Source organism: Lepus europaeus, chromosome 6 (genome assembly GCF_033115175.1).
Source record: "Lepus europaeus isolate LE1 chromosome 6, mLepTim1.pri, whole genome shotgun sequence".
NCBI lineage: Eukaryota > Metazoa > Chordata > Mammalia > Lagomorpha > Leporidae > Lepus > Lepus europaeus.
In genome coordinates, this window is record NC_084832.1 from 110928096 (window position 1) to 110943636 (window position 15541).

The 15541-nt window shown below is 36.9% G+C and overlaps 1 protein-coding gene across 2 annotated transcripts in view; it reads left to right on the forward strand.

Annotated features, from left to right (window-relative positions):
• PIK3C2G (phosphatidylinositol-4-phosphate 3-kinase catalytic subunit type 2 gamma) overlaps nucleotides 1-15541 on the forward strand; it is a 445304-nt gene that overhangs the window by 393090 nt on the left and 36673 nt on the right. For both annotated transcript variants that reach the window (XM_062194891.1, XM_062194892.1), the window contains exon 31: nucleotides 12086-12158. In XM_062194891.1, the coding sequence (XP_062050875.1) occupies nucleotides 12086-12158 (73 nt within the window). The remainder of the gene's footprint in view (nucleotides 1-12085; nucleotides 12159-15541) is intronic.

A 15541-nucleotide genomic window follows, 5' to 3' on the forward strand; every position in this document is an offset into this window, starting at 1 on the left:
TGCCAAGCCCAGTAACATCATCTGGCCACCACTAGAAAGTTAGTAGAATACAGAGTCATGATTGCAGCTTCTTGAAACATCATTCAGATCTTGCAAGTCACATTTGCCATGCTTCTTTCATAAGCAAAGATAAAGAAATAAGTGCTATGTGTTCACCAGAGGAACTGAAATTATAATGGGATAAAGGAAGACTGCATAGTGTCAGTAGTAAAATGACAAAGATGGGAAGCAACTACTGAAAATTGTTAGAGGACCTGAAATCTAAGCAATAGGAAAGAAAATTTTATACTTGCATACTTAATATAGATTTTACAACCTCTGAGTATATTTGGTGTTCCACCTCAAACAATGGGTAATGGAAACTGAGTTAACACAGAAGCTTCTCCCCTATAGGATCAGGTCAACAATCCATTGGAGTCAAGTGGTTTTGAATATTCAATAATTTAAGACTATTGACCTCTTAATGCCTCTCATTGACTAACATTCTCCAAGGGTCATGTCCATTCACCTATGTCAAGGGCTATGGGTATGGCAATGATCTGCAAGGGATGATGCTGAGAGAGCATTGAGTGGGATGTCATCTTTGCATGCTGAGGGCTAACTTACTGATGATACTAACGCTGTTTGGAAACAATGCGTTTCAGGATTATAAAGTGTCCAGTAACAGCTGAAACTGTCTTTGGCCTATGTAGGCAAAGACAAGACCACGTGTAATAAAGAGGCTTCTGATTTCTGGTCGTGCTATGAAAAGGGTGAACATGGATAGGTATCTGTCTTCACTTGGTAGGAAACTTGAAGAATGGCTTCATATAAAAGCGTTACTGAAGGGTGTCCTGAGAGCAGAAGGTTTACACAGGCTGGGAATACTTGCAAAGGCACAGTTTAGCCGAACAAGGCTTGGTGAAGACTGGTTCCTTCAAACTATTTGCTGCATGTAGAAATACAAACAACCTGCCCAATGTGCAGCTTACAGCCTTCATCGCGTTCACATTTTCAAGCACGCTAAAGTATTTTCTGAGAGGTCCTAAGATATTTTCATTTTTGTTTTGTCTTGCTTTTTGTCTCTATTGGTCAATATTCAGGGGAGGGAAGGGTCAGGAAATTCTGAGCACCATATTGCTTTTAATTGTAAAGACTAGGCTTCTGGTGGGACATGATAATAAAGACAGAAGAAAGAGACATTTACATCATCAAGCATGATATACTATCGTGAAATCACAGATCCTAATAATGCTCAAAATGAGAATATTTCACCCATCTTCTAACAATGTCATTCCAAGGTAAAGAATTTTTATTCCATAAGAGTCTCCTTCTTAAACTACCTGAAATTTGGCATACTTTTTCCCAAAGCATCACCTCAATAATTAACTTGGTTGATTTTGCAAAGCAAGTACTTAAAATAGGCTACTTTAATGAGATTTATAACCTGTATCACATTAGTTGCCATTTCAAAACAAAATAATGCTCTATTAATAGATGCCAAGTCAATGAAAATTAAATATGGACACTGCAAAGCACTGGCAATATTAGCTGCCACTTTCATAAAACTGTTAGTCATTCAACAACTGTTCATTGCTTCCCTACATTATATAATCTCTGGTCAGAGGAGCCAAAAATAGTACCAAGTATGATCAGCCATGATCAACTGTTTCAGAATTTAAAAAAGGAGGTTTTATAAAGTATCTTCATGGGTCCCATCCTTACAGATACTGGTTCTACAATTAGAAGGCGATACGCAGGTATCTATTTTTTTAAGAACCTACGTGATTCAGATGGACTGCAGGACTTAGAAATCTCTACCCAAGGAAGCTGAATCTGGCACAGCTGTTGCTGTAAGGAGCTTGTAGCCTGTCTATATTCTATGTTGAGGTGTACTCACGGCCTCCTAGACACTTCTGTAACTTCACATATTGGGTTCTTTCTCTTATTCCCAAGGAATTGCAGGGGCCTTGAGACATTGCTGGTTACTTGTGTTATGTGATAGAAGCATAATGATGTCATCAGCTTCTGATGAGTGTAAATAGCAGTGTGCCCTGATTCCGCACTCGGGTTCTGCAATGCACGGTACAATATACTGTTCATCCTAAAAGTTTGGTGCACCTTCACATGTTTATAGACATTTTCCTCAATCCACTTATGAAATTAAAATTTTATGATTAAACTAAACGTTACTGATCTCAAAATCATGTAAATATTTCCAAAATATATCAAATTGAGATCTTATAATTCTTATTGATATAAAATCCCTTTCATCATATATGTATTAACAGAATGATCTATAAGTACATAAACATAAAAAGCTCCAAAGGGATGTATTTTTAAGTGGCATGAGTATTTCAGAGGACATGTTTATACTTTCTCAAGTTTTGTTCCTCTTTATAATAAAACATGAGAATTAAAGTGAGTATGTAATATTTGTGTTGAGTATTCTTGTGATAGGATAACCTTCATCTTTTATCCTGGAAAAAATCCTTCTAAAATATGTTTTTCCTACTGCTTGTCATATGGCAAAGCAATAAAGGTGAAGATAATTCTATTATGTCTATACAGTAAAACTCACATTCTGTTTTAGTTATATGGTATTATTTTTTATGACCACTGAAGAATACTTTACATCATTGTAAATAACTTTGTAAAGACTTTTAAATTTATTGTCTGAATTAAAATTTTGAGAGCTGTAATCTAAGAAGTTAAAATTCAATGTGCCATACTCTCAATGAAGTTCAAATTAAATATATGTATTACTCTCAATGAGTTTATAATATGATGATAAATACAGATTTGAGTTGAATTAAAGGTAAAAAAGTGAAAAATCCAGCTTGAGTACAAATTTGGACAGTCTTTTCTTACTTACATACCCTTCTAGGGGCATTCTTCATTGCAAACAGTCTTGGTTTTTGTCAAGGAAATCAGATAAAGAAGCTATCTTAAAGTCCAGAATCAGGTATGTGAGATAGGCAAGAGGTCTCTGAGGGTTTAATCCAACGTACAAGAGCAGTAGAGCTGGAGGAATGCCTATAAATCCCTATTATCTCCTTCAGTTGCACGGTACACACACACAGTTGATAGAAGTAGACTTAAAGACCACAAGTACACACTAGCCCAATATGACATCCAATTTGCTTGCAAGCATCACTTAGGACATCTTTGTCCCAAATATACCTGGATTTTGTTTGTTTAGATTCACCGTCTTCTGGAAATCTGATAAACTTTTTCTTTCAATGTTTGTTGTTTCATTCAAGGAAATGTTAGCGATACTAACAATAATTCCTTTTATTGCTTCTTAAATGGTGCCATTTTTGTGGTATGATGTTGTGAACTAAATCAAATCTTTATAAAGCTTATAAAGATATAATAAAATTATAAATGGTTACACTACCTAAAATAAACGCATACACACTTTTCAGTTTAGCTGAGATATGCAAATAGCTTTTTTTTTTTAATTTAAATCCATATTCATCGTGATTTTTAGTTGTTTGCAGTGTGGTTGCTCATTTTTAGAAATCCCCTAAAATAAAGAATGTTATCACTTAAGGTTTAATCAGTGTTGTCTTTTAAAGCAGAAATCTAATGTCAAAATAAATCCAAATGGATAAATCCTATCTTAATGGTGAACATATGTTTCTTGTTCCCTGCTTGCTAAACCCAGATGTTAATTACTACATTTGACACTACATTGCTCTCTTCTTAGTTGGAGCTGGCTGAGATTACATTGCAGGCAGGATAAATGTCATATGTGTACTGTCAGTAAAAACCAAGATTATTTTTCACAGTCTAGTAAAATACTGATGACATTTTAAAGCCAGAATTATGGAAGAATCTTTAGAAATTCACTATTCCTTACAGTGTCATTCATCCATGTAACTCTAATATGAATATAGTGGGTTGAACTACATTAAGAAGTGGACATTCTGACAATCTGCTTTCTGAAAAGTGGAATAAAATACAATTACTGTTCAACTTTGATTTAAAGCTCTTATGAGAATTCGTTTTTAAATTCACATTTTCACAGCACTTCATGGTGTATGAGGGAGATAGATATAGCTTATTGTTTTAACTCACTAAAACTAAATCTTACAGCCAATTCTAGCTGTTTGGCTCACCAGTTAATAAATGGGAATCTTAATGTGCTATTTTAAAGAAAGAAAAAATTGATATCAGTGTTATATGTCATTATTTCTGCTCTTTGCAAGTACTTCAGCTCTCCATAGTCTTAAAAAGTATATTCATATAATACAGGAAAAATCACTTAGGTTCATAGCAATGTGAATCAATCAACTCTTTCAAAAGATCAATCACTTTAAATTACAAATGACTTTACTATAATTGGTAAACAAAATATTAGAACACTGCACTGAGAATATTTGTATAAACTAATGGCAGATCTTCATGTACAGTTTGATAGTTGGCTTTCAAATTTGTTTTGTATTTTTAATTTAAAAACATACTATTATACCTTAAAAATCCATCCCATAGCTAGAAAAACATTACTCTAGCAGAGAAAAAATATATACAACCTCATAATGTATTTTGCATAGCCTAGTGCATTTACCTGAGCCATTGATTTCAAACATCAATACCTTTAGATCCCAAGAATCATTCATTGCTTCACCAAGCATTTAATATTCTTTACAATCAGTACGTTCCACATACCTAACAACTGTTAGGGTGCAAGCACTGACCAATCAGCATGACATCCTGCCATTAACCCAGCTTTATGGCCATCTAAGTTTACACTGGCTAAATATTTATTGTGATGGTGAAAATGCTATGTGATACAATGGAGAGAGGTGGCAATCAGGAGTAGGCATGTAAACACACCAAGTTCAGTACCCTATAAGGTGTCCACATCCCACATCCAAGTGCTTGGGATTGAGTCTCCCCTCTGCTTCTGATCTAGAAAGCAGGCAGCAGAAAATGGTTCAAAGATTTGGGCACTTGCCACTCACAAGGGAGACCTGGTTTCATTCTGGCCCAGTCCTGGCTGTTAGGGGCATTTCAGGAATGAACCAGCTGGTAGATGATCTCTCCCTCCTCGTTCCCCCTCTCCCTTAGCCCCATCACTCTGCCTCTCTAAAACACTTAATAAGTAAGTAAACATTTTAAAAGACTTCTAGAGATGTCAAGTTCAATGTCAGATACATGTGCCTCTGGTTTAAGGGAAAGTTAGGCTAGAAATATACATACTGGAGTTGCTGGCCAATAACTGAATAATTGATTACCAACGCTTAAGAAGGAAAGTGTGATTGAAGGGCGAGAGGAAGGGAGGGAAGTATGATTATCTACTTAGAATTGTACCTGTGAGTTACATGAAATCTGTCGTCTTCATATTAACAAAAAATTTTAAGTCAAAACAGTATGTAAGTACAAAAGAGGAGCAGTTTGAAGACCGGACCATGTATATACCAGTTTTCAAGTTTAAGGAAATAAGGGAGAATCGACCAAGACTGAGAAGGAAGAACCAACTGGTCACCAGAAGATAATACCCAAAAATCAAAAAATTTTTTCAAAGCAGGAATGATTACTGTGATAAATGCTACTGATAATCAAAAATTAAAAATCGAACACTGGATTAAAATGCATTTCATTGATGAATTTAATAAAACATTTTGACAGGAATATTATAAGCCAAAATCTGATTGGAATGAGAGATAATGTAAAGAGAGATTTGAAATAGAAAGTAGAAAACAATGCCTGCAGGAACTTTGTGTTGAAGCATGGGGGAAAACAGTATGCGGAGAAATGCAGATTACATATCTTGTGTTGAAATAAATTATATTCTTGTATGCCAAAAAAAGAAAAGAATGCCCCATTTAAGAAAAAAAAAATGATGATGTAAGAGAAATAAAAACTCAGCCAGAGACCAGAGGGGATGACCCTGAGTACAGAAGACTTATTGGGACTTACTGGTCAAATCAGCCAATTCAAGTCTAAGACAGTCTATCCAGTTAACAGAGGAAAGAGTAAAGGAAGGTAAGAGGATAGATGGGTTGATGCGAGTTGATAGAAATCCTTTGTTGTTTTCACCATAAAGTCTAGCCTTATGCTAGAAAGGGGAGGCAAGAGTATCGGAATTTTGAGGAGTAAGAATAAAATGGTCATACTGGTGAGTGGAAGAGTGGCTGGATTGGTTCATGACATCTGTGTAACTGCCAGACGATCCTTAAGGCCCAGTCAAGTGGGTGGGCCTTGCTGAGTGCTTTTCTGCAGTCGTTGCCAGCAGGCCTGTTACAGTTGCAAGAAATTAGCCAGAGGTTTGTTTTTTGTTTTTTTTTTGTTTTGTTTTGTTTTGTTTTTTGCCAAGTGAAGAAAGACAAACGAGTTGCGAAGAACAAGCAAAGGAGTTGTTATAAATATGGACTACAAAATCCACACTGGCCAAGAAAGGATGTCAATACATGAAATGAGTTAGAACCAGGGAAGTGGCCTTACAGTCAACAGCTTTGTTTTAATTGTGTAACTAGAAGAAGCAAACTGGAGATGAGGGTGCTGGTGTCTATTACTGGGAGACTGGAAACAAGAAACTGGAAGTCTTTTAGTCACTAATCAAGATCAAGGGAACAGGCGTGAGTAGGTAGCATGAAGAGCAACATCATTGGAGGAGAGGAGTTTAAGAACAAAGCATTCAGAATATGGGAGGATGATTTTTGCAAATGTTTAAGTAAGTGTGGATCATGACAAGATCATGATTAGAGAAAGTGGTGGTATGTCAAGGCTAAATCTTCAAGAAATAAAGCCCACTGACAGAGATCAATAGGAAGGTGCCAAGATGTGGGCTTGAAGGCAGCGCAGTCAGTAGATAGATTATCCAAAGTAAGGTGTGCTTTACAGAAGAACAAGTGTAGTGTAGACGGCCAGGAGAATACCATGCCCGCCCCCCCCCCCTCGCCCCGACACACACACCCAAATCCTGGACAAAATATTATAGAGAGGAAGAGAGGGAATACAACTACCATCTCAGACTTAACTGGGAAGCAGAATTAAATGTTCAGAGATCACAAATGTTGAGCATCTAAGCGCTTACGCTGAAGGCATTTCTGGTTAAAATCCATCAATAAGTCTCATTAGTTAGAGGCTTATCCCGCAGACCAAGCTGCTGTAAGGCTCCTGCAAACTCTCCTACATGGTCCCCTGATAGACTGTTTACTTCTGAAGGTCACTTGCAGTGGTTGCACAGGTGAACCTCAACTTACCACAACATGCTCATGTTTTGTTTGTACCGACTCCAGTCAGTCAACCATTTATCCTCTGTGCTATTCACTTTTCTCATTTCTGTAAATAGTTTTTATCATCATCTGAGGAGTTAGGCAGAAAAATCAACATTCTATAGGATATATTCCAAGATATTTAATGTCCTGCCCATTAATTGCCAATGGTACCTTCCAGTCATCTAAACAACCAAAAATATGCCTCTTATTGTAGGGTTGCTAGATGAAGTACAGGCCACACAGGTAAGCTTCAATTTTTGTTAAACATTTACTAAATTCATAACTCAAATATTGCATGGCATCCTCTGTGTTAACTTACTCTACCTGGCAATTCCACAGATGGGGAGCCTTCTTATGGATGGTTATATATCATAGATAATATAAAAATGTCACCCCTAGATTTGTGCAGTATACCAAGGATACAACTACAAATAACCACACTGCTTGGAGGTCAACACAGACCCAGGTGAAGACAATGGTGCAAGTTATCAGTGAGAAATTATATTGCTAAGATTGTCATCAATGGTCAAATGAATAGTGGGATGTGGTGCTAAAAAGCTGAAGATGTACACAAACATGTGAAGTCTAAGAAATTTAAAAACTCCTGAGATAGCATTAGCACTTATTTTTGTACCCACCTCATCTCTTTCATTCCTTTCTCCCTCCATTGATACCAGACTATTTCCCCTTAAAGAAAAAGTGTTGTTACATTAAGGAATTAATATTCAGAATGTCAACCACACCCAAAATTGTAAATGAGGATTTCAAGGATATTATGGTATAAACACAAGGGAATAATTAGCTAGTAGTGACATTTCAGCCGCTAACTGGAAATATATCTAGCCTACTATCAATGTTTAATGATCATTAGGTGGTGATGTTAAAATGTTTCCAAAAACAAAAATCGACCAGTTGTCAACAAGCCAAAGAAGGTCAAATTTCTTTTGACACATGTTCAAGCCTAAAATTTGATTTTAAACTCTCAAAATGAAAATCTTATTTTGTCAGCTCCCTGAATATTGATTCACTTCTTAAAAGCAGATTCCCATTAAATAAGCTCATAAGTGATCAATATGTAGAGATAAAAATTCACAAACTGTTATATAGGTAAAAATGTTTGCATTAAGACCAATTTGAAGGTATTCAGTTTGTTTCTCTGAATTATTTAACAGAACTACTATATTAAGCATAGCTGTATCAGTTATATTACCTCTTGCTATTTCACTGGGTAGAATAACTAGAGAGAAAGGAAAAAAAAAAACCACATAATAAATCTTGGGGAAATAGGCGAGAAGGAAAGAAAAAGGAGCATAAGGAAGTCAACGCGTTGAGAGGTCATGATACATTTGAGGAAATCAGTATGTTTCAGTGTAATTAAACACAAGTACTGGAAGAGAAGTGATAAGAGATGAGGATGGGAAAATGAACAAGACCCCAACCAAAAACATTCTATGAGCTTTAGTAAGCCCTTGGTCTTTTTCCTAATAGGAATGTGGAGCCACTGTCAAGTTTTATGAAGGAATTAGATATTCATATGAGAGAACAGTTTGACACTGTGTGGAAAATGGGTTGGAATAGAGAATAGCAAGGTAAGAGTTGGGAATTCCTGCTGTAACATAGATGAGAACTGATGTTAGAACTAGGAAGATGACTGTTTACCTGGAAGGGAAAACATTGAATAGATGAGCTATTCATGTTGTATAATACATAGGCCTTAGCAACTAATTGTATGTGAGAGAGAGAAGAACAAACAGCAGCCTGAACACAAGATAAATAGGAAATAAAATACGTGTATTTATTGGTGCACTTTTGTTACTCAAATTGTCTTTGGAATAGTCAAGTGAGCCAATAAAGAGGGCTGAGATGTAGGGAACAAATCTGGAGTAAGTCTTAGATCTGTGTGTCATTTTGAATACCATTAAAGATGATAATATCAGCCAGAAAAAACTGTCAGTAAAACAACATATGGGCCTAGTGGTGAGGAACACTGAAACTTAAACTGTATGCAAAAATAAGGCACCAAAACAAAGTCTGAGATGGCAGAACCAACAGAAGAGAAATTAGGAGGGCTTAGTAACACGAAACAAATGAGAATGACCATTTCAATAAAAATTAAATACCTGTGGACCAAGGAAATCTTCATTGGATTGGGTGAAAAAGATATTTTAAAAGAGAAGTTGTTAAGGAATATGATGAAAACATTTTCAGAGAACATAAAGTCATAGGAAGCTGCATGACATTAATCACCATGTGAATAGAAAGTCAATGTGAGTGTAAACAATGCTTCCTATAAGCTTGCCTGTGTCAGAGAAATTAACAGGATTTGGTAGAGATAGTATTAAAATATTCTGTGTCAGTAAAATATGTACATAGTTTCATTCATCTCTTCTTAATATTGGCAGACTTGACCATATTATTTAATGGGAAAGAACAGAGTCAAAATGTCAGTGTGCAAGTTAGAATGCTCTACAGGGTTGCTGAGAGGAAAGGCCAGAATCCAGGGCAAAGATAAAGGAATTAGCATTGGGTGGTTTGTTAGGGGCTTCTATGACAAAGTACCCCAAAACAGATGGCTTAAATGACACAAATCCATGTCTTGACAGTTCTGGAAGCTGAAGTCTGCAATCAAGTTGCCTGAGGGGTTAGTTTCTTCCAATGGCTGTGAGCAAAGAGTCAGTTACAGGTCTCTCACAGGCATGATATGTCTGTCTGCTCCTTGTGTCTGTTAACGTTGTCTTTATCAGCTGCTGAGTCCCAGTTTCCACCTTTCTTTAAGGAGATCAGTCCTATTGGGCTAGGAGAGGACTTTGCTCCACTAGGACCTCAATCTAACTTGGCTAATCATATCTACAAGTGACAATGGCTTAAATAACTGAGTACCCATCATCCATGGGACATACCAGGATTGCTCAATTCCCAATTTTAGCCTGCCCAATCCAAGATCTTGTAAGCATTTAGGGGGAGAACCAGTGAATAGGAGCTTTTTCTCTCCTTCTCAAGAAATAAAATTTCTACCAAAAATGATAAGTATAGGAGTGAAATGGACATTTTGAGATTCGATGATTGTTTACAGCCTTGTCTCTAGTGTTGAGAAACATTTTTCTTACTTTAAAAAAAAATCTTCACTTAATGTAGGGTTAATCTTCTAAGTATAAAATAAACAAAGTTGATCATTGTAAAAATTGAGAGGCAATAAGAGAAAAGAGAAGAAAGGGTGGGATCATGAGAGGGAGGGATGGTAGAAGTATTACTATGTCCCTAACTCTGTATATATAAAATACATGAGTTTTATATACCTTAAATTTAAAAAACTGAAGACAAAGTTCTTCATGAAGAAGTCATTTGGATCTATGCAAAGGAATGAAGTGTGTTGGAAAAGGTAAATATGTGGGTAAAAAAAAAAAGATTTTTTTCTCATTTAAAATAAATAAAATTTCTAATGAAGAAAGTGACCCTACTTCCACACTTTATCACATTCCAAGTTCCTAGGTTAGAATGCCAGTATATTAATTTGGGGAAAACACTATGCAACTCGTAACAGAGGGGAAGATAGGCATTTCTGTAACAGGGAGAGAAGAAAAAGCATAGCTGTGTGGGTCTATAGACTTTACAAAAAGAAATTTAGGAGTTTTCAATTGCCTTTTAGTTTCTCTGAAGTGAAGACAAAGTCATCAGCTGAGAAAGAGTCAGAGATAGAAGTCAAAGCTTCCTGGGGGAGGTCTGAGAGCGCCCTTCCCTAGAGTCAGAAGAAGGCTAACCAGGGAGACACTCAGGCTGTGTGAGCAACCGGTCCTCTAATCTGCAGTGGGCAGACAGAAGAAATAACCAATTATTCAGTAGTACCCTTTGGATAATAATGGAAGGTCTCTTGGGGAGGGATACTTTGGATGGATAATGGCTTACTACACATTTACAATAAATAACGAAGAAATAGCATTCTAAGAATCACAAGTTTCCCATTCATTTGGAGCTTAGGTTCGATGTCAATTCTGATCATCCCTATTTGTAACAAAATTATAACTAGAATTTCTATTTTTTTTTTTTGACAGGCAGAGTAGATACTGAGAGAGAGAGAGAGAAAGGTCTTCCTTTTTGCCGTTGGTTCACCCTCCAATGGCCGCTGCGGCCGGCGCATCTTGCTGATCCGAAGCCAGGAGCCAGGTGCTTCTCCTGGTCTCCCATGCGGGTGCAGGGCCCAAGGACTTGGGCCATCCTCCACTGCCTTCCCAGGCCATAGCAGAGAGCTGGCCTGGAAGAGGGGCAACCGGGATAGAATCCGGTGCCCCAACCGGGACTAGAACCCAGTGTACCGGCGCCACAAGGCAGAGGATTAGCCTGTTAAGCCATGGCGCCGGCCCTAGAATTTCTATTAAAGCATTTAATATACTGTTTCTTCCAATAGGTTGTGTTCTAAAGAGAACACCTTATGCATCTTTCTATCCTTAAGTCTCTCCTGCATTCCTCGATGTTGTAGGTGTGGTTAGTATTCAGTGAACATCCCACACACTGAACCTTGAGGTTTTAGGATTGAGTAAGTGAGCATCAGTGTATATTAAGCCTTGCCCAAGGATATACCGTCTCTAAAAAACGATGTACAAGATTCATGAATTATTGTGAAGTTCAAAAAATATAACCATTATGGCAAGCCTCAAAGGCAGAACACACCTGAACTGACTGAAAAACAATATAATCAGGCCAACTAAACTTACGAGATTGGAGAATTTATAGTAAAATAACATCAATTAGTAAGCTTGTTAATATGTTTTTCTCTTTATAGAATCTAAAGTGTATCTATAAGAATTATATATAGAAATGTTTTCATGTAATAGTGATTAAGAATTAACCTAAGGAATACTGTATTTTGTCTTGTTTTTCAGAGTGATTGTGTACTTAGTTTTTTCCTCTCTGACCCTCTTCAACAAACTGAAGAATCATCACTTCTGGACCCAGGTAAATAAATTCATTGGTACTATTATGTCCAATAATGCAAAAAGTATGACTAATATTTTGAATTTTCAAATTAAAATAGCTTTAAAACTAGGCACTTAATAGTTTAACCATGTCAAAAGTTTTCAACTTTAGAATACATTCAAGTTAAATTCAACCCAGATATGTTTGCCCATAAAAGTATGTCACACTATCAACTCATTTCACTTAATTGTGCACTAGAATAGAACTGAATGTCAGAGACAATGTTTTGTTTCCCTCCAAGTATGGTTTTCAGTTTACAACATGGCTTAGGAATGAACAAAAATACACATAAAATAATAATGATCATTAATTATACAGCAGTTTCAGTCTTTGGATGTCAACATAATGCAACACTTGCACATTGTATTGTCTTCTAAATGTGTCATAATTCGACCATTTCTATCATCTCTATTGAATTGACAGTTTGAATGTCCTATCAATTTTGACCATTTTTAATGTAATTCCAATGCAAGGAGTGGCCATCCAATAACCAATACTGTTTTTTTTTTTTTTTTTTCCAACCGAGATTCAAAAACAGCCTCTGGCCAACCCAGGTCTCCTTCACAGCTGGCAGGGACCCAAGTACTTGAGCCATCATCTGCTGCCTCCCACGGTGCATACCAGCAGGAATCTGTAATCAGAAATGGAGCCAGGAATAGAATCTAGGCACTCTGATATGGGAAGCAGGCTCCCAAGCGGCATCTTTTTTTTTTTTTTTTTTTTTTGACAGAGTTAGACAGTGAGAGAGAAACAGAGACAAAGGTCTTCCTTCCATTGGTTCACCTCACAAATGGCCCCCACGGCCAGCACGCTGCGCCAATCCAAAGCCAAGAGCCAGATGCTTCCTTCTGGTCTCCCATGCGGGTGCAGGGCCCAAGCACTTGGGCCATCCTCCACTGCACTCCCAGCCACAGCAGAGAGCTGGACTGGAAGAGGAGCAACTGAGACAGAATCTGGCACCCCGACCGGGACTAGAACCCAGTGTGCTGGCACCGCAGGCGGAGGATTAGCCTAGTGAGCCGTGGCACCAGCTTCAAGCAGCATCTTAAACACTGGACTAAGCACCTGCTCATGGCTTTCAGTCAGCAGCCAGCTCAATCATCTGCTTCCTCAACTTAAAGCTTTTCCTGCACTTCCGTTTCCCTTGGGCAGGGCCAAATTCACACTTTGGTGATCCACGAAGTCACACAGGGCAGGGCATGTAGAAATGGCCTCCATTCAGTATACTACTCTACCACTACCTCCTTGATATTCAATAGTCTCTAAAAAGTGTCCCTCACATTTGTGTTTTGCACTGGGCCTCACAAGTGATACATCTTCTCCTGTCATTCAGACAGAGGCCCACAGAAAACTCAAACCAAAATCATGCCATTCCTCCCACATTCATTAATTCATTTGGAAATATCCTAGCTCAAGAAATCCAAGGTTTCCTAACTACCAGAATCCTCTTGAAACATAACTGGAGAGGGCAACAAATCTGTAATAGTAATTTTCTGTGTTTTTTCATTCAACTTCATGTTTGGAATTAAACTATTCCTTGAGGCTGATCTAGAAGACAAAAACATGGAAAGAAGAGCCAATTTAGAGATTTTAACTGAAATCTTAGAAATCAAACAGTTAATAATCTAAGCATATACTAGTGCTAGAGAAACACTTAAAAGAATCCCAACACTGAATATATCTGGGTGGCAGATGAAAGTAGAGTGAGAAAGGTAATGCACATTCATTTTATTGTTGTTTCTATTAGGAAGCTATTTTCAAAAGAAATACATCTTAAGGGTGTCAAATAAAGCTAATTAGTTATTAGAGCAAAGTATTCTTAAGTGTCACAAGTATATAGATAAAAATTACTTAGGTGAAGTTTTCCTTTTAAAAAATGAAACAGTAATAACTAAAAGTATGTTCATTATATCAATACATACATATATCCCTGTCATCTGTTAAGAAAATTTGTTTTCCTATTAGTAAAAATACAAATTGTAACTCTAAAACTTTGAGAAAACATACCTAAAGCAAATATTTTTTAAAAGATTAAAAATTAAAATATATTCATATGTATATTAGGCAAATACAAAGCAAACAAAAAAAAAATCAGAGGCACAATTTCAGTAAAGGGAGAAAGGCCAAAAAAGCATTGAACTAAACAATGAATAGACCACTAAATAAGGAATACAGTTCTCAAGAAAGATATGACCATCATGCAGTGGGAATTTGAGGCAGCAGTTAAGTCACAGCTTGGGATGCCTGCACCCCATGTTGGAGTAACCTGGTTCCTCCACTTCCAATTCAGCATTCTTCTAATGTACATCCTGGGAGGTAGCAGATGGCTTCAGTTCTTGTGTTCTGTTTGAGAGACCCAGGATTGAGTTCCAGGCTCCTGGCTTCTGCCTGGCCCAGCCTTGGAACTTCTAAACATTTGGGATGTTAAACAATGGATAGAAAAAAAAAAAATCACACTCCCCTGTCTCTTTACCTTTCAAAATAAAAAATAAACTTATAAAAACTTTTTTCAAGAGATATGAGCAGTTATGACTGTATATAAAATAATGTAACAATAGACATGAAACAGAAATTATTTAAGAACCAAGGAGAAACATACTGTAGTATATATATAAAACAGCATATGTTATATATGCTATATATATTATATATATAGTAGCATGTACAACTTCATATCTGTCAATTTCAGAAATTCCAACTGGAAAACAATAAGTCAATCCCTAGGAAAATGAAATAATAAAATTAGAAGCAAAAGTAAGAAACATTTGATTAATTTATATCAAATCATCTTGAAAAGAGAATAGCTTTTCTCTTCAAGTGCTTATGAGCATTTATGAAATTAGGTAATATATTAGGCAAAAAAAGTTATAGTAAATTACAAAACGTAGAAACAGCATAGATAATATTCTCTACCCATGACAAAGGAAGGTTTAAAAAAAAAAAAAAAGGAATGAAATCCTTCAGAAAGGTAAAGACACTAGGGGCTAGAGTTGTAGCAGAGGTTAAGTCTCTACCTGCAGGGCCAGCATCCCATATGAGCACCAGTTTGAGTCCTGGATGCTTGCCTTCCAATCCATCACCTTAATACTTTCCCAGGTACAGTAGCAACTGATGGCTCAAGTGTTTGGGCCTGTGCCAACCCACATGGGAGAGCCAGATGGAATTCCAGGCTCCCGAGTTTGTCCTGGCCAAGCCCTGGCCATGCCCTGGCCATTACAGCCATTTGCAATCAAAACAATAGCTGGAAGATCTTTTTTCTGTCTCCCTCAATCCCAACTCTACCTTTGGAGTAAATTAGGGGGAAAAAAAAAAGGACAAAGACACTGACATTTTGGAATTCAAAAATCCATTTAAACAACTGT